This window comes from Microplitis mediator, chromosome 9, assembly GCF_029852145.1.
Source record: "Microplitis mediator isolate UGA2020A chromosome 9, iyMicMedi2.1, whole genome shotgun sequence".
Classification (NCBI taxonomy): Eukaryota; Metazoa; Arthropoda; class Insecta; order Hymenoptera; family Braconidae; genus Microplitis; species Microplitis mediator.
In genome coordinates this window covers 21,680,648-21,705,802 of record NC_079977.1, presented here as the reverse complement: position 1 = coordinate 21,705,802, position 25,155 = coordinate 21,680,648, and the positions used below count along the sequence as shown (strand labels likewise).

The following is a 25,155-nucleotide window of genomic DNA, read 5'->3' as shown; positions in this document are numbered from 1 at the left end:
ATTCATGGATTTACTTATAATAATATGGTCAAAAAATGTTACTTTCCATCTTTTTGAGAACTTTTACGTTGGCTCGAAAGACCATTAAATTTTTTGTGACTTAAATCTTTTTTAAAAACGTGATTTATACATATGTTTACACTATTGTGGTTATAAAATGACACTATAAACTTTTTTGAGGACTTCTAAGTTGGCTCGAAAGACCAAACAAATTTTTTGTGACTAAAATCATTTTTGAAAACATCTTTTATGTATTTGTTTATGCTATTGTAGTTATAAAATGTAACTATGAACCTTTTTGGGAGCTTATAAGTTGGCTCGAAGGACCAAAACAATTTTTTGTGACTAAAATCATTTTTGAAAACATGTTTTATATATTTCTTTATGCTATTGTAGTTATAAAATGTAACTATGAACCTTTTTGGGAGCTTATAAGTTGGCTCGAAGGACCAAAACAATTTTTTGTGACTAAAATCATTTTTGAAAACATGTTTTATATATTTCTTTATGCTATTGTAGTTATAAAATGTAACTATGAACCTTTTTGGGAGAATATACGTTGGCTCGAAGGACCAAAACAATTTTGAGTGTCAAAAACTAATTTATTTTTGCTTTGCATCGTAAAGTATTTTTTAAAATCCACAGAAATATTGGGAGTCAAGATGGCGGATGTTGAAAATTTATTCTAAAACTAGCGGATTAAATAAAAAAGAAGTATTGCATTGTCAACAAAACTTTATTCAATATTTTTGTTTGGTCGTGTTATGACAATTTTTCTGATTATTTATGTAATGTTACAACAGATTTGTAATGTTAGACATTGACATGAATGCTAAAGCTATGAACGCCGGTATTTTACACATTTAGTTCTTTCATTGACGTATCCTGGAGGACAAGCGCATTTACGAGTTCTGAGGTCGCAATCTATTCCGCTCTCGCCAGTGCAGTGAACACCATCCTTGCCGCAGGTTTTTGTGGGGATTCCTGAACACGCCATAAAGTTGTAGCAGTGATCACCCGGATCTGAAAAGAAATGATGATCATAATAATCATAATACATCAGTAAATTATGACCTTCGTTTTATTGTAATTACGGAAATATATAATGTATGTCAAGTAAGTTTAGCGGCTAAAATCTTTTTAGAAGTAAGATTTATATATTTGTGTATACCATTATGGTAAAAAAATGTTACTTGACGCTTTTTTGAGGACATACAGGGTGGCTCGAAGGACCAAAACAACCTCAGAGTAGAAACAAGTAACTAAATTCTGGTTTGGATAATGAATTGGTTAAAAAAAAACACTTACAATAAGCTCTCCGATAACACTTGCTTCTTTCTTGATAATGAGTGTCAGGACATTGACAGTAGTGGTGTCTGCATTCAGCGATTCCTTCAATACATTCAGTTTTATTTTCACACTGGGCATTGAGTGTTGCAAAGCAAGTACCGTTAATTTCAACATAACCTGGTTTGCAATGGCACTTCATACCCTGACAACTCGCGTACTTGAGGCCCTTGCATCCCAAATCGAGTCCGCAGGTATCACTTAACTCTGAAACATTCGAAATAGTCGATTTCGGAGGCTGGTTATAAATAGGGACCACCTAAGCTTTAGATAGATTGCAGGTAAGAAAAATCAACTCACTCTCGGCAAATTTCCAGCAAGTGTGTCCTCCTAGGTAATGATTTTCGGGACACTGACATGTCTGATTACAAATCGAGTTGGTCACTATACAGTCGGAAACTTCTCCACAGACAGCTCCGTTGTACCCAAGACAGACACCTCCGATGTTCTCATATTTTGGTTTACAGACACACATATTCTCAGTGCAGTTTGCATATTTCAAATTACGGCAGTGATGGTCGATTTCACAGTAGAAGTCATCAAGTTCTGGTTTTACATATTAATTAATAAATATCAATGTATATTTGTATCTATGGGAACTCTGGATTCACATGAGAATCCACGGGGATCAGCATAGGAAAATAATGGTTTATATATGAACCTAAAGGAAACCACCCGAAAACGCCATATGGGAATCTAAACTGGATTCCCACGTGGATTTTTTTGATAGGTAATATTTATAAGAATAGCCTCGTTATTGTCTTTATGTATGAATATAAAAATTTACCTTCCACGTATTCCACACACTCTTGTCTAGTCGGATCATAATAAAATTCTTCATCATCACATACAAATTGGGGATCTAGAAATAAATAATTAATCAAATTACGAAATTATAACATCTTATATTTATTAACATATGTATGTAAATTGTACGCATGACTGGTTTCACTTAAAAGAAATACTCTTTTGGTCCTTCGAGCCAGATCAAAAATCTCAAAAATCAGTCATGCTGACAAAATATTGAACTATTGAATGCAAAAATATATTAATAGTGTGAGTAAAACCCTCCAGATTATGAAAACTATCCCATTCTAGCTTTGTATGTAGGGAAAAATAATTATTTCCTTACCAGATACACATTCGTCACTAGCCACGTAAGTGTGATATCTCTGACATCTGGTTACATTGAATTCATTACAAATGGTAGTGGGTGTTTCTACAGCAGTAGATTCTTCAGTTGATTCTTCAGTAGATTCTTCAGTGGACTCTTCAGTGACACTTGTAGTGTTGACGGAATCCGGTTGACTGCAAGTTTTTCCAATACCTGGATGTTTTTTAATACTTTATGTTAACAATTATTGCTTACTTTGGCTAATAAATTTCACCAGAAATAAAAATATAAAATAATAACCTGCTGTGCTGTTTTTACATGACAATTCTGGCAACAGAAATTGGGTGTCTTTAGGGCATTTACATTCGCCTTTGTCACAAATCACGTTTGGGAGATGTAGATTAGCACAATCTTTATTAGTTTCACAATATTCTCCGTACATCAATACTATAAAAAGAAAAATAATATAAAAAGCCATTTGAATCTCCTCCGTACATGCGGTCGCATGACTATTAGACTGAATAAAAATAAAAAGATGGCAATGAACTAACATTATTTTCAATAAGCCTAAGGCTATTGCTACCAACAAACTCATAGTAGAGTTTTGTGTGCCTCATTTTTCGATTTAATTTAGTTTTTTGGCCCAAAGGCTAATGCTACCAACCAACCATGGGATCTTTGAGGCTAGTTTTATAAGCCTTAGACTAGTGCTAATAAAGAATTACTGTATCAAATTCTGAATGTGTTTCAGTAGCCAATGGCTAATGCTACCAATTAACTCATAACATAAAATTATAATATTTATTTATCAGCCTAAGGTTACTACTATCAAAGTACAAATTATCATATCATTACTCAGGACAGTTGTTTGCATCACCAGCCTAAGGCTAACGCTACCAACAAATTTTAAAGACTCACTTGATTCTCTTCGTTGTGCAGTTGCTGACAAATAACTTTTCCTTAAATGACAGATCTTGTAGCCGCAATCGTATTCCTTATAAAATTCGTAATTGGGATCGTTTTTAATTGTTTTCGGGATACATGTTTTTTTATCATACTCAGCTGTTCCGAACTGACAGATACATGTATTATTTTCAGAACATTTTCCAAATTCAATAAGTGTACAATGAGAATTTTGTTCACAGTGTGATCCTAATGTGCCTGCAATATTAATTTTCGGATGTTAAAACTTCGCTTGCTTATATCTTCATAAATATATAAGATACATATACATCATATGAGCTTGTTGGAAAGCAAATTTCCTGAGTTACAACTTTAGTCCTCACAACAATTGCGATAAAATCAATAGTTCAAAAGTTACAGGCCTTTAAAACTAGCGCGCAATTTAAATTATTTGAAAATTCCCGCGATTTCAACAATTGAAGATTTTGAAATCTTTAAACGGCCATATCTTTTAAACTGTTGGATTTACGAGAATTTTTTATCAGACCAAAGTTGTAGGAAATTAAATTTCCGTTTCAGTGACCACCTTAAACGTTCATTTATTTCATATACCAACTGAGATATAGCCACTCATTTAATTTTTGGAAAAAAATATTACGATTTCATTCGAGTATTTACTTATCAGTTTTTTTTTAATTACCTTGTGCAATACAAATATATTGGTATAAATCGATGCCGTTTCTCATACATTTATCATGCGGACTGCTACACGCATCTGTTTTAAAGCGGGGATCACACTATTTTATAAAAAAAAATTTATTGTTTACTTCTCAAAGAAAAAAAAATAATAGACAATGGTAATAATTCATTACTTACTGCTTCATCTGTAAGGGAGAATTTACTCGGGAATTCTACTGATGCAACATAAGTTGCCAGCACAAAAAAAATTAAATAATTGATGATCATTTTATAACAATTTAGCTTCGATTGTTTCTATAAAGCATAAAATAGTAATCGATTAATTATCTTAGAAATTTGGGAATTTAATAAAAGTTTAAGCTCTGCAACTACGGGCGCCACAGCAACCGGGCGGTCGAGGGTTCGAGTCCTGGGCGTTGATTTTTTTGGAAAAAAAATTTTTTATTGAAAAAACTCGTTATTAGTAAAGTTATTAATTTTTTTATAATAAACGATTCATTTAAAATAACAATAAATTTGTAATTATGTGGGCGGACGTTGTACGGAAATTATTTTTATATAAACTCGACAATATTTATTAATTTATGCGTTGCAAACTCGTGTTATTTATTTATTTTTTGAATTGACCGCGAAATAACCGCCAGCAAATAAAATTCAATTGATCCAGATTTCGACTGAAAAATTTCTATTATTATTTCTCGTTCTGTTTAATAAAAGTTGACAAGCCAAAAGTATTAAATACTGCGCGACAAAAAATATTTATTATCCTCTTAATAATTAATAATCTAATTAAATATTATCATAATTATTTTTATTTTAAATTTCCCTCCATTTTAATTCATCGAAAATTTAAATTTTAATTATTCCCTATCAGAGATACGTGAAAAATTACAATGACCTTTTTTATTCAGAATGTAATTCTCTACAAAAAAGGTGTCTTGTAATTTTTTCACAAAATCAATAGTTACCCCATAATTTTAATTTAAACCCATCGATAAAAATAAATCCCCCAAAATTAAATATTGCTAAAAATTTCCTTCCTTCCAACCTTCGACTTAAAATTCTAGCCAACCTTTTAAAGATACGACAAAAATGTGTATGACCAATTTTGTAGCTTATTAAATTCTCTACAAAAAAGGTCTCTTTTATTTTTTATATAAAACCGATAGTTTTTTCGTAATATCATTTTGAAATTCAAAACTACGCAATTGTTGAAATAATACATTAATTTACGTCGTATATTATTTGTACTCACGTTGGTTTTTTTCGAGCGTCTATTCTGAACGAAAAGTGACCACGTATTAATTAAAAATTATATTTATAATAATCAAATTTACTTTGTCCCTCATCAATTATAACAATAAGGATAAAAATGCTGATGTCAGCAGTTTCTGATTAGTCGAAACAAACAACAAATTTATCAAATTATGAAATTTATTTCCGCACTTAGACGCTAATGACTTCTAAAAGACATTAAACTCATAGAAAAATACAATACTGCTCTTATTAGATTTTTTTAACGACAAAAGTAATTTCATTAACAGAATTCCATATTTTTATCGTTTCTTATAAATCTACTAATGACTTGTTATTTAATTAAAACTATCTCAAGTTCTCCTCTTACCAACTTGTCACAGATAATGCATCAAATTTATATTAGAATGTCTAACGCTTATATTTCTATTGTTGACCAAGAATCTATCACGTATAAGATTTTTATTACTTGAAATTCATACGAAACTTACTTTTCAAGTCAATCTTTTTCGAACACAAAAAAAAAGTTTCAATTTTTTTTTTCTTCGATTTTTTTTGACATTTTTTGGAAATTTTTTTTTTTTTGTTATTTCCTTGCATTTGCTGAGTCACCAACGTAAAAATTTGTGAAAAGTCGAAAAAAAATAATTTTTTCATTTTGATTATGATTTCACAATTAAAGGAACAAAACTTGTTCATTTAATTGTTTAGCAAAACTTGGATCGGTGATTTCCAAAAAACGGTTCAATAGATCAATTTAAAAATTTACAGGGGTCTTGGGGGTACATTAAGCTAAAAAAGTCCCTGGCAACATTATTTTTTTTATCGATATTTGCAGAGTAGCAGTTGATTTACTAAAAAACCAAAAAAAAGTCATTTTTTTGTGCTTACTTCTAATGGATGTTAAAAATAAAAAAAATTTTTTTTTTCAAAAATGATGACAGGATCTTGTAGGGAATTCATTCAAGTTTTCAACGCTGCCCTTCAACTTTCTGTGCGACCATTAGTTGCTGAAATATCGAAAATCAAAGCCAAAAGAATTATTTTTTGTTTGAAGGCTGATGTCTCTGCGACAAATCGTCCTACGAGGTTAAAAAAAAACCAAATTAAAGCTGAATAAATTTGCTAAACGAGATATGCATTCGTTTAATTGAAAGAATTTTTTCACGGTCCGTGGGCTCTTTGGAAAAAAAAAAAAAATCTAGAAATTTTTTGTCTCGCGGTATTTCTCATGTTTGCGTAATAACCGGAGCTTTAAAAAAATTTTGAAAAAAATGCACCAAAACTAGAGATTTTAAGCTATAAAATGCGTTTTTTTAATCTTGATACGATTATTTTTCACCAAGTTACAGCCTTCCAAAAATCACTAAAAAATTTATAAAATTTTTCTGCTCCTTCAATTTTTTGCATTCGTGTATTTAAATTCGTTTTAATTTGGACAAAGTCTGGTTTTCCTGCCGAATTAGATAGAATTCATTTTTAAGTTAGCTACCGAATTAACAGAATTCATTTGAATTATATAGGATTAAAAATTCAATTCTGTTCAATCTGATCTAATTCAGTTGTTTAATCAGGGTAATGCTTATTTATTTATTTACACATACTTTTATTAATTATCAATTTATCATAAATATTTTATTATTTAATTTTTAAATCATACATTCATTAATATTTTGGCGCTGTCTACTTGAATTTAAGAACATTTAATAACTTAGATCTACGATCGGCAAGTAAGCAAGTCGACAACATATGTATGGTATACAGAAGAAGGAGCCATAAAATATCCTACTTGTAAGTGGAAATAAAAACAGAGGTTAGGGATTAGAGATTCCGAAATATCTAGTGTAATCTTTACGAGTGGTAAATTTCTGAGGCTAAAACCTACAAAAATTAATCAATATTAATTTTAATCTTAAGCAGTTACGAAGTAAACCCTGGTTAAAAAAGAGAATTAAAAATGAATTGAATCCTTTTTAATTCTCTTTAGAGAATTAAATAGAATTAAGGAGAATTCATATTTTGAAATTTTTAATACTTTTAAATTCTCTTCAGAGAAATCGAATAGAATAAAGAACTATTCCCAAGAAAAATATAGAAAGCCCGAACTGGGATGGATATCCCGAATTGTTCATGGAGAAGACCACTGGTTATACCAAATATAATATATTATCTATACCAGATATATATACATATATAGGAGAAGTCACAAGTTCGGAACCTCAGTCAATTATCACTTTTTTTTCTTTCTTTTTTTGAATTATTTATTTAAAAAACATATAAATAAATTATTCAACTAATATTCCTACTTAAACACATTAAACATATCGATATCTAAGAAATTAATTTTTTTATCTCAGTATAACTTCGGTATAATTTGTTCAAAAAAATACCTAAATTATTATTATGAATAAGTATAATTTGAGTATACTTTTAGAATTCTACTGAAAACATACCAAAATGATACTCAAATACCAGGTATGTTTTAGATATTTTTTCGGTGTAACCAAATTCGCTAGGGATTAAAAAGAATTAGTTAGAATTAAATTTTTCCGAATCCTCTTTTATTCTCTTGAATCCTCCGCGAGAACAGAAATTGAATATTATTTTAGAATTAGTTAGAATTATACTTTTTGAATCCTTTTTTATTCTTTTCAATCCACCGCGAGAACATAAATTGCAACATTATTTTAGAATTAAAAAGAATTAGTTAGAATTAAACTTTTTCGAATCCTCTTTTATACTTTCGAATCCTCCGCGCAATCAGAAATTGCAATATTATTGCACGCCTCGGAAGCGAAGCGGAGAGGTTGTGCTTTATAACCGACCTGTCAAGGTCACACGATTTCCACTCATTAAAGTGCATATATTTTTTTTCTATTACTCTTACACATTATGAAAAACACATCAATATAAAGCTGAAACACTAATAAATAATCCTGATACTTTTTTTAATTTGTCTAATATGTATTAATATAAAAAAAAGTTCATTAAAAAAAATTTATCGTGGACGTCCATTAGTCTGTGGTTCAAAAAAACGGCGTGGTACGGATATCTCGAGAACGACTTGACGAAACTACTTAATTTTTTTTTTTAAATTTTCAGAAATAAGCAAAGAAGGTTCCTTTCGAAAATCACTACTGTAGGCCTTCTCGTTTTTTTAAAAATAAATCATTACGGTTAAAACCGGCAATCTTACATGTAAACAAACACACACTGCCGCCATTTTTCATTAGGAATGTTCTCCTTATTTATTTTTTTTTTTACTTTTATTACCGTATATTTACCATGGAAATTTCTATGGGAAAAGAGCGGGATATTCAATTTTATTCGAAATTTCACTTTTAAAAAAAAACATAACATGAGCGTTCGAGGCGTGCACTTTTGGATTTTCCAAATTTTTTAGAATTAAAAAGGATTCATTTTATGTTCGATCTGAATTCTCCGGAGAATTAAGAGTATTGAAGAGTATCAAGTAGTATTAAATATGTGTGCTTTTTTAATCCACTTTTTTAACCAGGGATGTAACTATGAACTTTTTTGAGAATTTATAAGTTGGCTCGAAGGACCAAAACAATCTTTTAGTGTCAAAAACTCACTTATTTTTGGTTTGGAACGTAAAGCATTTTTTTACAATCCACAAAAATATTGAGAGTCAAGATGGCGAATGTTGAAAATTTTTTGTGTAGTTGTGTAATCGCAATTTTTATGATTATTTATGTAATGTTACAACAGAATTGTAATGGTAGACATTGACGTGAATGCTAAAACTAATAACGCGCATATTTTACACATTTAGTTTTTTCATCGACGTATCCTTGAGGACAAACGCATTTATGAGTTCTTCGGTCACAATCTATTCCAGATTCGTCAATACAGAAATCACCATTACTGCCGCACCATTTCTTAGGGACTCCAAAACACCCGACATTGCTGTAGCATTGATCTCCCGGATCTAAAAAAAAATGATGTTCATAATTATCATAATATATGAATGAATTATGACTGTCTCATTGTAATTACGGGAATATAAAATGTATGTAAAGTAAGTTTATCGGCCGTGTAGTTGACTAATCATTGTACAGAAGTATATTTAATATACATCGTATAGAATACGCACGCGCGCTTGCGCGAGTAAGTTCATAATACACAGTTGAGTTTATGTCGCACTAAATATGACTAATTATATTAATAGCTTAATGAATATGTTCGTTGATAAATCAGTAAGAAATATATGACTTTTTTTATTAATGAACACTGCTATTACGATTAACTACCCGATGAAAAAAGATTTTATACAATTGTATAGAATTATATATCAATTATATATGGACTATATATAATTATATATAGACTACATATAATTGGATAGAAAAAATGGCCCGATCCAATTGTATACAACTTGTATAGAAATTGTATACAATTCTATACAAATTGTATACAATTCTATATGATTATATACAATTCTATATATTGCAATTATATAGAATTCTATATATTGCAATTATATAGAATTCTATATAATTTGTATAAAATTGTATATAATTATATAGACTTGTATACAATTTGTATAGAATTGTATACAATTTCTATACAAATTGTATACAATTCTATATATTGCAATTATATAGAATTCTATATACTGCAATTATATAGAATTGTATATAATTTGTATAAAATTGTATATAATTATATAGACTTGTATACAATTTGTATAGAATTTTATACAATTTCTATACAAATTGTATACAATTCTATATAATTATATACAATTCTATATATTGCAATTATATAGAATTCTATATACTGCAATTATATAGAATTGTATATAATTATATAGAATTGTATGTAATTTGTATAAAATTGTATATAATTATATAGAATTGTATATAATTTGTATAAAATTGTATATAATTATATAGACTTGTATACAATTTATATAGAATTGTATACAATTTCTATACAAATTGTATACAATTCTATATAATTATATACAATTCTATATATTGCAATTATATAGAATTCTTTATATTGCAATTATATAGAATTGTATATAATTATATAGAATTGTATATAATTTGTATAAAATTGTATATAATTATATAGACTTGTATACAATTTGTATAGAATTGTATACAATTTCTATGCAAATTGTATACAATTCTATATAATTATATACAATTCTATATATTGCAATTATATAGAATTCTTTATATTGCAATTATATAGAATTGTATATAATTATATAGACTTGTATACAATTTGTATAGAATTGTCTACAATTTCTATACAGTTGTATACAGTTGGATCGGGCCATTTTTTGTATATAATTTTATACAATTGTATAAAATCTTTTTTCATCGGGTAAAAAAATTAAAATCTTCTTAAAAGTAAGATTTATATATTTGTGTATACCATTATAATGAAAAAATGTTACGTGGCATTTTGAGGACTTATGAGTTGGCTCGAAGGACCAAAACAACCTCAGAGTGGAAATACGTAACTAAATTCTGGTTTGGATAATAAATTGGTTTTTTCATAGAATTTTTCGATTTTTTAAAATTATATTATAGTTAAGAAAATAAATACTTACTATTAGCATTCTGATAACAGTTGCTTCCGACTTGATAATGACTGCGAATACATTCGCAGGAGTTGTGTCTGCATTCAACGAATTTACCAATACATTCGGGTGTATTTGTGCACCGGGCATTGAGTGTTGCAAAGCAAGTACCTTTGTTTTCAACATAACCTGGTTTGCAATGGCACTTCATACCCTGACAACTCGCGTACTTGAGGCCCTGGCAATCCACATCGAGTTCGCAGGCATCATTTAACTCTGAAACATCAAAAACAGTCGATTTCGGAGGCTGGTTATAAATTCGGACCACCTAAGCTTAAGATGGATTGCAGGTAAGAAAAATAAACTCACTTTCGGTTAACTTCCGGGGAGTGACTTCCGTTGGTGGAACGGGAGTCAATGAATTGATGTTGGAACGTTGATTCCCTATATTTTCGTAAATACATAAGATAAATAGACGTTAGAAATATAATAGACGTGTATATACGCTTTTTGGAAAAAAAATTTTCTGAGCTACAATTTTGGTTCGTAAGTTACGGCCCGGGAAAAAATGATCAGACCTGATCAGACATGAACAGGCATGAGTCTTCAGGCCTGATCAGACATGAAAAATGACCATGCCTGACCAGGCCTGATCAGGCATGTTCAGGTCTGATCAGGTATGTTCATGTCTGTTCATGCCCATCCGGGTAAAAAAATTATATATAAAAAATGGCCCTATATAATTATATATAATTATGTATAACTATATTCAATTATACATGTGTATAATTATTGCTATAAAAATAAAAAAAATAAAAAATTCGGGCGTGTGCAGGATTTGAACCGTGGACCTTGCGCTCGATAGTGTAACTCGCTACCCACTGACCTAAGAGATTTAGTTGAAAAGTAAGTTTCGTATGAACTTCAAGTAATAAAAATCTTATACGTGATAGATTCTTGGTCAACAAAATTTTAGATCTATGAGCAGACATGAACAGTCATGAACAGACATGAACATATATGATCAGGCATGAACAGGCATGGACAGGTATGATCAGGCATGAGCGTATTTAACGCTTCAGACATGAACAGACATGAACAGGCATGGACAGGTATGATCAGGCCTGATCATGTCTAATTTCAGGCCTAATCATACATGAACAGGCATGATCAGGTCTAATTTCAGGCCTGATCATACATGAACAGGCATGGTCAGGTCTGATCATTTTTTCCCGGGGGGCCTTAAAAACTACTGCGCAAGGTTAATTGTTTAAAAATTCGCGCGACTTTAACAATTGGAGATTTTGAAATCTTTAAACGGCCATATTTCTTAAACTGTTGGATTTACGAGAATTTTATATCAAACCAAAGTTGTAGGAAATTAAATTTCCGTTTCAGTGACCACCTTAAACGTTCATTTATTTCGTATATCCACTGAGATTTCATTACTCATTTAATTTTTGGAAAAAAACATTACATTTTTATTCGAGTAATTACTTATCAGTTTTTTTTTTTATTACCTGGTGCAGTACAAATATATTCATATGAAACGATGCCGTTTCCCAAACATTTATCTTGCGTACTGAGGCACGCAGTTTTTCCGAAGCTGGGCTCACACTATTTGATTAAAAGAAATTTATTGTTTACTTCGAAGAACAAAAAAAATGGTAGATAATTGTAATAATAAATTACTCACTGCTTTATCTGTGAGGGCAAGCCTTCCCGGGAGTTTTTCTGATGCAACATAAGTTGCCAGCACAGACAAAATTAAATAACTGATTATCATTTTATGGAAATTTAGCTTCGATTATTTCTATAAAGAATAAAATAATAATCGATTAACTATCGTATAAATTTTGGAATTAAATAAAAGTTTAAGCTCCGCAACTACGAGCGCATCGGCAACCAGAGGATCGAGGGTTCGAGTCTCGGGCGTTGGTTTTTTTGAAAAAAAATTTTTTATTCAAAACATTCTCGTTATTAGTAAAGTTATTAATTTATTTATAGGAAACGATTCATTAAAAAAAAAAAATGAATTTATAATTATGTGGGTGGACATTGTACGAAAATTATTTTAATTTAAACAACAATATTTATTAATTTATGCGTTGCAAGCTCATGTTAATTATTTATTTTTTAAATTGGCCGCGAAATAACCGTCAGCAAATTAAATTCAATTGATCCAGACTTCGACTGAAAAATTTCTATTATTATTTCTCGTTCTGTTTAATAAAAGTTGACAAGCCAAAAGTATTAAATACTGCGCGACAAAAAATACTTATTATCCTCTTAATAATTAATAATCTAATTAAATATTATCATAATTATTTTTATTTTAAATTTCCCTCCATTTTAATTCATCGGAAATTTAAATTTTAATTATTCCCTATCAGAGATACGTGAAAAATTACAATGACCTTTTTTATTCAGAATTTAATTTTCTACAAAAAAGGTATCTTGTAATTTTTTCACAAAATCAATAGTTACCCCATAATTTTAATTTAAACCCATCGACAAAAATAAATCCCCCAAAATTAAATATTGCTAAAAATTTCCTTCCTTCCAACCTTCGACTTAAAATTCTAGCCAACCTTTTAAAGATACGACAAAAATGTGTATGAACAATTTTGTAGCTTATTAAATTCTCTACAAAAAAGGTTTCTTTTATTTTTTATATAAAACCGATAGTTTTTTCGTAATATCATTTTGAAATTCAAAACTACGCAATTGTTGAAATAATACATTAATTTACGTCGTATATTATTTGTACTCACGTTGATTTTTTTCGAACGTCTATTCTGAACGAAAAGTGACCACGTACTAATTGAAAACTATATTTGTAATAATCAAATTTACTTTGTCCCTTATCAGTTATAATAATAAGTATAAGAATGCTGATGTCAGCAGTTTCTGAGTGGTCGAAACAAACAACAAATTTATCGAATTATGAAATTTATACACGCACTTAGACGCCAATGACTTCTAAAAGACATTAAACTAATGGAAAAATACAATACTACTCCCATTAGATTTTTTTAACGACAAAAGTAATTTTATTAACAAAATTCTACATTTATATCGGATCTTATAAATCTACTAAGGTTATGGACATAATATACTAGTAGGAAGCCCAAGACCCACTACAGCATTCCATAGAAGCTCACAACACAAAAGCGGCCCTCGGAGGGGTTGACCCCGCAGCAAATTTTTTTTTTTAACTTCCGACATTGAAAAGTTGGTTCTCAGGCACCTCTAAAAAATACTCAGAAAGTTTGAGCTCTTAATATTAATAGGAAGATCCTCCTCATCGCAGTTTTCCATTTTTTCTTTAGTCCCTTATAACAAACATCATATCTCATTATTAATCAATTTTTTAATAAAATCTTTGTACACTTTTTTGTAGGAAATTGAATAATCTACAAAAAAGATCTGATATGTGTAAGCGATTACTTTAACCATTTCAAAGATATCCGAGATCAAAGTTTAAAGAATTTATCAAAAAAAATTTTTTTTATTTTTAATTTTCCACCTCATCAAAAAATAATTATTGTCGAATGAGCGTGACATGTTTTTGTAGGAAATTTAACGCTCTACAAAAAAGGTCTGATGTGTTTAATTGATTACTCTAAACGTTTAAAAGATATTTGTATTCGAACCCTAATGCTTTCTGATTTTAATAACTTTTTCAAATTTATCCATTAAATTTATGAATTTCACTCATATTAATAGAATTAAAGTATTTCCTTTATACTTAATTTTTTTTCTAGGTGTATAATATTTTCTCATTAACTTTTATTAAATATTTATTTTTGAATTTATTTTTCCTTCAAAATCACGACTTACTATTTTTAACTGGTTTATTAAAAATTTTATTCTAAATTTTTTTCTCATAAAATTAATAATTGAATATATTTTTCCGGTTAATCTGAGAGTTTTATTTTAAAATTTGAGAATTTTATTTTAAACGTTGGTAGTTCTGTTTTTTTTTTTTTTTTTTTAATTAAAGCGAGCCTGGTCACTTTTAAACAAGAACGCTTGGGAACACAGATCCATTGAGCTCAAGAAAACCCAGTCCACAGATTACATCACACCAAATTAAATTCATTTTCTTTATACCGATCTTATTTAAATGTCTGCATCGGGACGAATCTCAGGTCCAAAAGACCTCACACTTTATGCGTGAAAAATTCTTTCGGCTTCCACTGGGATTCGAACCCACGCCTGGCCAACGATCGTGTTCGAGAGATCTAAGTCTTACGCCTTAGACCGCTCGGCCGGGATCGCCGGTTAGTAGTTATAAAGAAGCTCCAATCACGGCAGCAGCAAAGACCTCCTAATAGAGCCTATCATTAGACCCCAAAAAGAATTATTGATCGTGCAATAGCATAAATATTATCTGTACATATTGTAAATATTACATAAACTCGTTCCCACCTAAACCCACATCCTATCCCTCCCTTTACCTCTCCTTAAGATTATAATGCCGTAAAGGCAACCTAATATTACAATGGTTTTTTTTATATTTAATATTTATTTTTTTTACCATAGCTCATAATTATAATGAAGAATTTAATTCATATTTAAAAATGTTAATGATCAAAAATAAGGAATAACTAAAGAAATAAGTTAAGCAAAGGTTAATTGGCAAGACTCATCGCTAGATGACAACCAATCATAAATTATTAAAATCTAGTGTTTAAGTTGTTATAAGGATCTTTATTACTTATATATTATGTAATTGAAAAATTTTATAAATAAACATCCTTTTGAAAACCAAAAAAAAGCCGGTTAGTAGTTGTCTGATGGTTTTTTTGTATTTATTATTTTTACTTTTTTTTACCATCATTTATATTAACTGTATTAGTCATTAATTTTATTACTATAATTAAAACATTCATTTAATATTTTTACGGAGTCCTAGAGAGACGCATCAGCAGATGACCACTAGGCGCATATGCAAATTAGAGATTAAGTTGTTTATAAGATGTTTTTATTACTTATATATGTAAAAAAAAAATTTGGAAAAATAAATAACCTTTTTCAAACCAAAACCAAAAAAAAGCCGGTTAGTAGTTCTGTTGATTAACTTATCGTACTGATGAGATTGTTAAATATTTGATAGATAAAGGTGCTGATGTAAATGCTGTTCATTATGATGACTCGCCATTAAATTTTGCTATTGAGACCAGGCGAACTGACATAGCTAAATATTTAATAGATAAAGGTGCGAATATAAATCGTGTTTGTAAAGATACATCACCATTATATCTAGCTATTCGTGAGAATGCAACCGATTTAGCTAAATGTTTAATAGATAGAGATGCCAACATAAATTTCATTTCGGACTCGGACAATTTAACGTTACTACATTTAGCTATCAAGAGTAGAGAATATGATATAGCTAAATATTTAGCAGTTAAAGGTGCCGATGTAAATGCTGTTTGTAATGATCAATCGCCATTATATTCTGCTATTATTAACAGTGAAACGGATTTAGCTAAATATTTAATCGATAGAGATGCCAACAACAATTTATGCTGACAAGCTCTTTCGATAGCCGCCGTAACAATTAAAATCAGTTGATTCGTTAAAAAGTTATAGAGAGTTTACAGACATGCACACACACACACATACATACATGCAAACACACACACAGAATTTTTCAAAATCTTCGATTTTCTTAGCGGGAAGTTTAAAATTGCATTATTGAGAAAACTTTATTTTATTCATTCGTCTGGTTTTATTATGACAATTATTATGATTATTTGTGTAATGTTACAATAGAATTGTAATTTTAGACATTGAATTCAATGTTTAAATTATAATTTCAGATATTTTACACATTTAGTTTTTTCATCGACGTATCCTTGAGGACAAACGCATTTGTGAGTTCTTAGGTCACATTCTATTCCAGATTCGTCAATACAGAAATCACCATTACTGCCGCACCATTTTTTTGGGACTCCAAAACACCCGGCATAGTTGTAGCAGTGATCTCCCGGATCTGAAAAAAAAAAAATATAATAATTATAATATCTTTGTTATTAACAAAATATACATTTTATGTAGAGTAAGTTTATCTGTTGTGTGATTGGTTAATCAATCTACAGTAATACACATTGTAGTTTATGTAACTTTTATTCGGCTCGACGGACCAAAAAACATTTTTTTGGTTGAAATCTTTTCAAAAAAATTATTTATACTTATTTGTTTATACTATTATGGTCTAAAAATGTCACTTGCCACTTTTTTGGGAACTTATATGTTGGCTCGAAGGACCAAAGTAACCTTTCAGTGGAAGTAACCAATTTATATTTGGTTGGGGTTGTAATTTTATTTTTGTGAAAGTGTTTTTTAATTCGCTACTGTAATTATTAATAAACTATCCTGACTATCTCGAGCCTCTATTTTTATACTGTTTTTATAATTATATGTAAATAAATCAAATCTTCCGCTGATACTAATAACCCTTGAAGTTAATGTTGAACAAGCATACGATTTTTTGATATCGTATTATAGATAAGGAAAAAAATGCTTACGCTGAGCCATCGGATAGCACTTGAACCCATCTTGATAATGACTGTAAGGACATTGACAAATATTGTGCCTGCATTGAGCGATTCCTTCGATACATTCGGAGTGGCTGTCGCACGCGCCATTAAGTTTTGAAAAGCATGTACCGTTGATATCAACATGATTTTGTTTGCAAAGGCATTTACCATTCTGACAACTTGCGTACTTCAGGTCCTTGCATCCTAAATCGAGTGCGCAGGTATCATTCAAGTCTGAAACATTCAAAATAGTCGGAGGTTGGTTATAAATAGGGACCACCTAAACCATAGATAGATTGCAGGTAAGAAAAATCAACTCACTCTCGGCAAATTTCCAGCAAGTGTCTCCAGCTAGGTAATGGTTCTCGGGACACTGACATGTCTGATTACAAATCGAGTTGGTCACTATACAGTCGGAAACGTCATCACAAACAGCTCCGTTATACCCAAGACAGACACCATCGATGTTCTCATATTTTTGTTTGCAGACACACATATTCTCAGTGCAGTTTGCATATTTCAAATTACGGCAGTGATGGTCGATTTCACAGTAGAAGTCATCAAGTTCTGGTTTTACATATTAATTAATAAATATCAATGTATGTTTGTATCTATGGGAACTCTGGATTCACATGAGAATCCACGGGGATAAGCATAGGAAAATAAAGGTTTATATATGAACCTAAAGGAAACCACCCGAAAACGCCATATGGGAATCTAAACTGGATTCCCACGTGGATTTTTTTGATAGGTAATATTTATAAGAATAGCCTTGTTATTGTCTTTATGTATGAATATAAAAATTTACCTTCCACGTATTCCACACACTCTTGTCTAGTCGGATCATAATAAAATTCTTCATCATCACATACAAATTGGGGATCTAGAAATAAGTAATTAATCAAATTACAAAATTATAACATCTTATATTTATTAACATATGTATGTAAATTGTACGCATGACTGGTTTCACTTAAAAGAAAGACTCTTTTGGTCCTTCGAGCCGGAACAAAAATCTCAAAAACCAGTCATGCTGACAAAATATTGAACTATTGAATGCAAAAATATATTAATAGTGTGAGTAAAACCCTCCAGATTATGAAAACTATCCCATTCTAGCTTTGTATGCAGGGAAAAATAATTATTTCCTTACCAGGTACACATTCGTCACTAGCCACGTAAGTGTGATATCTCTGACATCTGGTTACATTGAATTCATTACAAATGGTAGTGGGTGTTTCTACAGCAGTAGATTCTTCAGTTGATTCTTCAGTAGATTCTTCAGTGGACTCTTCAGTGACACTTGTAGTGTTGACGGAATCCGGTGGAATGCAAGTTTTTCCAATACCTGGATGTTTTTTAATACTTTATGTTAACAATTATTGCTTACTTTGGCTAATAAATTTCACCAGAAATAAAAATATAAAATAATAACCTGCTGTGCTGTTTTTACATGACAATTCTGGCAACAAAAATTGGGTGTCTTTAGGGCATTTACATTCGCCTTTGTCACAAATCAGATTCGGGAGATGTAAATCAGCACAATCTCCATTAGTTTGACAATATTCTCCGTACATCAATTCTAAGAAAGAAAAAATAATATAAAAAGCCATTCGAACCTTCTTCGTGAAATTGCTCGCATTACTATTAGTATTGAATATAAATGTAAAAACGGCAATAAAGGAACATTTTTTTCAATTAGCCGAAGGCTAATGCTACCAACAAACTATTAAAAACTCACTTGATTCTCTTCGTTGTGCAGTTACTGATAAATAACTTTTCTTTAAATGACAGGTTTTGAAGTCACAATCGTACTCCTTGTAAAATTCGTAATTGGGATCGTTTTTTATTGTTTTCGGGATACAAGTTTTTTTATCATACTCAGCTGTTCCGAACTGACAGATACATGTATTATTTTCAGAACATTTTCCAAACTCAACAAGTTTACAGTGAGAATTTTTTTCACAGTGTGATCCTAATGTGCCTGCAATTATCATTTTAAGATGTTAAAATTTTGCTTGCTTATATCTTCATAAGAATATAAGATAAGTATACATCATATGAGCTTTTTGGAAAGGAAATTTCCTGAGCTACAACTTTAGTCCTTACAACAATTACGATAAAATCAATAGTTCAAAAGTTACAGGCCTTTAAAACTAGCGCGCAAGTTTAATTATTTGAAAATTCCCGCGAATTCAACAATTGGAGATTTTGAAATCTTTAAACGGCCATATCTTTTAAACTGTTGGATTTACGAGAATTTTTTACCCAACCAAAGTTGTAGGAAATTAAATTTCCGTTTCAGTGACCACCTTAAACGTTCATTTATTTTATATACTTACTGAGATATAGCCACTGATTTAATTTTTTGAAAAAAACATTACATTTTTATTCAAGTAATTGTTTATCTGTTTTTTTTTTTTATTACCTTGTGCAATACAAATGTATTCGTATGAACCGATGCCATTTCTCATACATTTATCATGTGGACTGCTACACGCAGCTTCTTTGAAGCCGGGCTTACACTAGTTTATAAAAAAAACTTTATTGTTTACTTTCAAAAAAAAAAAATGATTGAAAATTGTAATAATAAATTACTCACTGTTTCATCTGTAAGTGCAAATTTACTCGGGAGTTTTACCGACGCAACAGAAGTTGCCAGCACAAAAAAAATAATATAATTGATGATCATTTTATAACAATTAAGCTTCGATGATTTCTATAAAAAATGAAATAATAGTCGATTATTTATCTTAGAAATTTAGGAATTTAATAAAAGTTTAAGCTCTGCAGCTACGGGCGACGTAGCGTCTGGGCGGTCGAGGGTTCGAATCCCGGGCGTTGATTTTTTGAGAAAAAAAATTTTTTATTTAAAAAACTCTCGTTATTAGTAGAGTTATTAATTTTTTTATAATAATCGATTCATTTAATCAATATTTATTAATTTATGCGTTGCAAACTCGTGTTATTTATTTATTTTTTAAATTGACCGCGAAATAACCGCCAGCAAATAAAATACAATTGATCCAGATTTCGACTGAAAAATTTCTATTATTATTTCTCGTTCTGTTTAATAAAAGTTAACAAGCCAAAAGTATTAAATACCGCGTGACAAAAAATACTTATTATCCTCTTAATAATTAATAATCTAATTAAATATTATCATAATTATTTTTATTTTAAATTTTCCTCCATTTTAATTCATCGAAAATTTAAATTTTAATTATTCCCTATCAGAGATACGTGAAAAATTACAATGACCTTTTTTATTCAGAATTTAATTCTCTACAAAAAAGGTATCTTGTAATTTTTTCACAAAATCAATAGTTACCCCATAATTTTAATTTAAACCCATCGATAAAAATAAATCCCCCAAAATTAAATATTGCTAAAAATTTCCTTCCTTCCAACCTTCGACTTAAAATTCTAGTCAACCTTTTAAAGATACGACAAAAATGTGTATGACCAATTTTGTAGCTTATTAAATTTTCTACAAAAAAGGTTTCTTTTATTTTTTATATAAAACCGATAGTTTTTTCGTAATATCATTTTGAAATTCAAAACTACGCAATTGTTGAAATAATACATTAATTTACGTCGTATATTATTTGTACTCACGTTGATTTTTTTCGAACGTCTATTCTGAACGAAAAGTGACCACGTACTAATTGAAAACTATATTTGTAATAATCAAATTTACTTTGTTCCTTATCAGTTATAATAATAAGTATAAGAATGCTGATGTCAGCAGTTTCTGATTGGTCGAAACAAACAACAAATTTATCGAATTATAAAATTTATCCACGCACTTAGACGCTAATGACTTCTAAAAGACATGAAACCAATGGAAAAATACAATACTACTCTCATTAGATTTTTTTAACGACAAAAGTAATTTTATTAACAGAATTCCATATTTTTATCGTTTCTTATTAATCTACTAATGACGTATTATTTAATTAAAATTATAATAAGTTCTTCTGTTATCGACTTGTCATAGATAATGCATCAATAATTATATTAAAATGTATTTAACGCTTATATTTCGATCAAGAGAACTGATTAATTAAGGTAAATGTCCCTATACCCGAAGAAGACTCAATACCGGAACGATTTGATGATCATTATATTATATTAGGAGTGTGCAAATACTCGAAACTTCGAATTATTCGAGGCGAATCGAATCGCCCGCATGAAAAAAATTTATAAAAAAAATATATGTTAAAATATAAAATAAATATATTTTTCATATAAAAAAAATATATTAAAAATACATAAAAAATATATAAATATATATAGAAGATGTATAAAAAATATATTTTAAATAGCTAACTTTTGGCCGATTTTCGTACATATTTTATATATTTTAAATATATTATGTTAAATATATGATATTAAATATCTAATGAATTCTATTGTAATTTATGTACAAAACCAAATTCCTCATTAGGTGGATATCATATGATATCTCACGAACGAATCGACCGATTTTGATGGTTGAGGCGGCAATCGACGTGTTTTATTGAGTTCTAGAGCTGACTAGATTTTGAAGTCGATCGTTCGAGTCGTTTCTGAGAAATCACTAAAAAACTAAAAAAAAACAAATTTTTTTTCCGTAATTCGCCAATATTTTCGAGTCTACGTGATCAAATGATCTGAAATTTTCAAAAAATTTGATGGCCAACAAGCTCTTTCGATTGCCGCCTTAACCATCTAAATCGGTTCATTAGTTAAAAAGTTATAAGCCGGTCACACACACATACACACACACACACACACACACACACACACACACACACATACATACATACAGACACTCGGACATCATTCTGAAAATAGTCAGAATAACTTCCTATGACCTCAAAACGTCGACATCTGATGAAATTTCGATTTTCGCAAATCGGGGTGAAAACAATAACTTCCCAATTTTTCGAAAATCGTCGATTTTCTTAGCGGGAAGTTAAAAAAATAAATTATGCCCTAATGGACCCAAATTACGGTAAACCCACCGTAAATTACGGTAATCCACCGTAAAATACCGATTTACCGTAATTTACGGTGGATTTTCCGTAATTTACGGTGGATTTACCGTAAAATACGGAAATACGGTAATCCACCGTAAATTACGGTAATTCGGTAATCCACCCGAATTTTTTTACGATAGATTTATCGTATTCGACGGTAAATTTACGGTATATCCGCCGTAATTTACGGTAATCCACCGTAAAGTACCGATTTACCGTAAATTACGGTGGATTTACCGTAAATTACGATAAATCTACTCGAATTTTACGGTATTCTACGGTAGATTTACGGTAAAAATACCGTGAATTTACGGTAACTCAGGTCTGCTAGGGCAAATGTATTTCCTGACTCAGCTCGTTGAGCTGAGTTTAGAGGTAGCAAAATTTTTCGAAAATTCCATCATGAAGACAAATACAATAGTTAGATTTTTATGAAATCTACTAAAAATATACTTTAGAATATATGAATATTATAATGTGATATATTGCACAATATATAAAATAATATTTATATTTTCGCCGTATTAATATATGATAATATATTGAAAAAAAATATATTGCTACAATATATTAATTATATATTTATCAATATAACTTTTCTTATGTATGTTCAGCATATATATCTTGATATATTTATTATATATTGATATATTGTACTGAAAATAGTATATTTATTAACATACAGTATGATGTATATTTTTTATATAAGTTTTCCAGTATATTGCTAAATATATGGTACTATATATATTTTGCAATATATAACGTCCAATATATTGCAAAATATATGGTACTATATATATTTTGCGTACTATAATATGTTACATAATAAAAACCAGGCATTTTAGTTTGTAATTTTCATTTCTATGCTATCGGGCAGCTTTTCAAAAAATGCAGGTATATAAAGACTAATTTTAAATATATCGAGAAAAATATATTTTTTAATATATTGGAAAAATATAACTTAAATATACCGCAAACCATAGATTTAAACATATAAGTTCTTCCATGTATGATCAATTATATACAGACAATATATCACTAATTATATGAGTCAAAATATATATAAATTTGATTATATTATACTTTATAAATTACATATATACCATCTATATATGACAAAAATATATTGAGCATTATATGAGATAATATATATAGAGAAATATAAAAAGAAATATATTATTAAAAATATATAATCCAATATATGTAAAAAACATATATTCATAAATACATATATTTTTGCCGCCATATATTTATCACATATTCACCATATATATTTTTATATATTTTTAACAATATATAGCTTTTCCATGCGGGTCATAGTTGACCTGTAATCGAAATTTGAAGCTTTGAAAAATAAAAATTGTAAATTTGTTGACTTATACCTGAATATTTAAACGAACTATCACACGACGAATGCTAAAATGTAACTGCGGAAGTATTAAAATTTACAGAAGTAAATGGTCACTTTTCATGACGTCAGAGCTTGTTGATGGAAAAGTAATTATCTGTAGATCGTAATTACAAAAGACATTAGTCCCGACGGCCTACACAGAAAACAGAGAATTTGTTGGCACAAAATAACTTTCGCTCTTCTTAAGAAATTTTTGCATGATGAATTCAAAACAGTAATTTTTTGTGCCAATTATTTTTTCGCAGTCTCCAGAATCAGTACATTACACATCGGGGGAGAAAAGTAGGACATTTTCTGCCGAGCGCGTAATCGCCTATCCGATCCCATGTCGGTCGCAAACATGCGTATTGCCCCCTACTTTCCTGCAGGAAAAATTGGAACCCGACTGGTTACTCCAGAGAGGAAAATACGACGGGCCCAGGCTTGGCCCAAGCTTGTAAGCCAGCCTTGGCCCAGCCTTGGTAGGACTCTGGAATGATAACATTGGGCCAGACCTGGTTGCTAGACCTGGCCCATGCTTGGTTGCCAGTCCTGGCCCAGCCTTGGTAGGACTCTGGAATGATAACATTGGGCCAGACCTGGTTGCTAGACCTGGCCCTGACTTTTTTGCCAGACTTTGCCCATTCCTCGAGGAAACGAATAAATTTAATAAAAAAAAAATTTATTATTATTAACCTCGTAGAATTTGTGATCATTAACATTTAAATAATAATCTACTCTTTTTGGGTATAAGTATTATTACGGTATACCCACGGTATAAATGCGGTATGTTTGTGAAATTTTATTACCGTATTTACGCTCTTGCTATACCGTATTTGTACGATGATTAGACTCCATTTATATGGTTTTTATGCTGTTTTTAAACGTTTTATAATCCCACTACACACTTAGAAATTGCACATACGCTTAACTTATTAAATATAATTTATTAAATATTTTCGCCCTACCCGAGATTCGAACCTACAACCTAACGCTCGCCAGACTATCGCTTTACCTCCTACGCTACGGCCGATATATTTGGACCTTGTCTGAGGTGGGTTATAAGTTAGTCGTAAAATAATAATAAGTCATAATAATAATAATAATAATAATAATAATAATAATAATAATAATAATAATAATAATAATAATAATAATAATGGGTGCGTTAAAAAATAATAATAATGGTACATCTTTTGATAACCTTTACGATTAAAACGGTACTGCTCAGGTCTGGTTTAATCGTATTTATTTTCCGAAACCGTCATCTACGCTCAAAACAGGTCTCGTTTTAGGTAAATGAGACTTCAAAG

At 29.9% G+C, this 25,155-nt stretch overlaps 4 protein-coding genes and 1 long non-coding RNA gene across 7 annotated transcripts; 1 reads left to right on the top strand and 4 right to left on the bottom strand.

The window, feature by feature from the left end:
* Positions 1–1,539: 1,539 nt before the first annotated feature.
* Positions 1,540–2,215, bottom strand: LOC130674439 (uncharacterized). The gene is made up of 3 exons (XR_008991045.1): positions 2,135–2,215; positions 1,648–1,893; positions 1,540–1,554 (listed from the first exon to the last, which is right to left on the bottom strand). It is a non-coding gene; the product is annotated as an uncharacterized LOC130674439 (long non-coding RNA).
* Positions 2,216–2,343: 128 nt separating this feature from the next.
* On the bottom strand, positions 2,344–2,903 carry LOC130674256 (uncharacterized). Its single transcript, XM_057479525.1, has 3 exons — positions 2,762–2,903; positions 2,480–2,674; positions 2,344–2,375 (listed from the first exon to the last, which is right to left on the bottom strand). Exons 1-3 carry the CDS (start codon positions 2,901–2,903, stop codon positions 2,344–2,346), a joined length of 369 nt encoding a protein of 122 aa, XP_057335508.1.
* Positions 2,904–6,997: 4,094 nt separating this feature from the next.
* On the bottom strand, positions 6,998–13,838 carry LOC130674436 (uncharacterized). 2 transcript variants are annotated; one of them, XR_008991044.1, is made up of 7 exons: positions 13,652–13,838; positions 12,574–12,690; positions 12,398–12,494; positions 11,247–11,321; positions 10,908–11,153; positions 8,914–9,269; positions 6,998–7,198 (listed from the first exon to the last, which is right to left on the bottom strand). XR_008991044.1 is itself a non-coding variant. In XM_057479763.1 (6 exons), exons 2-6 carry the CDS (start codon positions 12,661–12,663, stop codon positions 9,085–9,087), a joined length of 693 nt encoding a protein of 230 aa, XP_057335746.1. In that variant the 5' UTR covers positions 12,664–12,690; positions 13,652–13,838; the 3' UTR covers positions 7,828–9,084. The 2 variants fall into 2 exon arrangements, 1 of the variants encoding a protein (XP_057335746.1); XM_057479763.1 differs by lacking the exon at positions 6,998–7,198 and having other exon boundaries at positions 7,828–9,269.
* Positions 13,839–14,311: 473 nt separating this feature from the next.
* Positions 14,312–16,418, top strand: LOC130674255 (alpha-latrocrustotoxin-Lt1a-like). The gene is made up of 2 exons (XM_057479524.1): positions 14,312–14,315; positions 16,000–16,418. Exons 1-2 carry the CDS (start codon positions 14,312–14,314, stop codon positions 16,416–16,418), a joined length of 423 nt encoding a protein of 140 aa, XP_057335507.1.
* Positions 16,419–16,593: 175 nt separating this feature from the next.
* On the bottom strand, positions 16,594–23,928 carry LOC130674435 (prion-like-(Q/N-rich) domain-bearing protein 25). Of its 2 annotated transcripts, none has more exons than XM_057479762.1 (10): positions 23,835–23,928; positions 20,031–20,147; positions 19,857–19,953; positions 19,170–19,412; positions 18,864–19,010; positions 18,582–18,776; positions 18,237–18,311; positions 17,750–17,995; positions 17,417–17,662; positions 16,594–16,881 (listed from the first exon to the last, which is right to left on the bottom strand). In XM_057479762.1, the coding sequence occupies exons 2-10, from the start codon at positions 20,118–20,120 to the stop codon at positions 16,697–16,699; spliced, it is 1,524 nt and encodes a 507-aa protein (XP_057335745.1). In that variant the 5' UTR covers positions 20,121–20,147; positions 23,835–23,928; the 3' UTR covers positions 16,594–16,696. The 2 variants fall into 2 exon arrangements, with proteins under 2 accessions (XP_057335745.1, XP_057335744.1); XM_057479761.1 differs by lacking the exon at positions 23,835–23,928 and adding an exon at positions 21,047–21,174.
* Between the last annotated feature and the right edge of the window lie 1,227 nt (positions 23,929–25,155).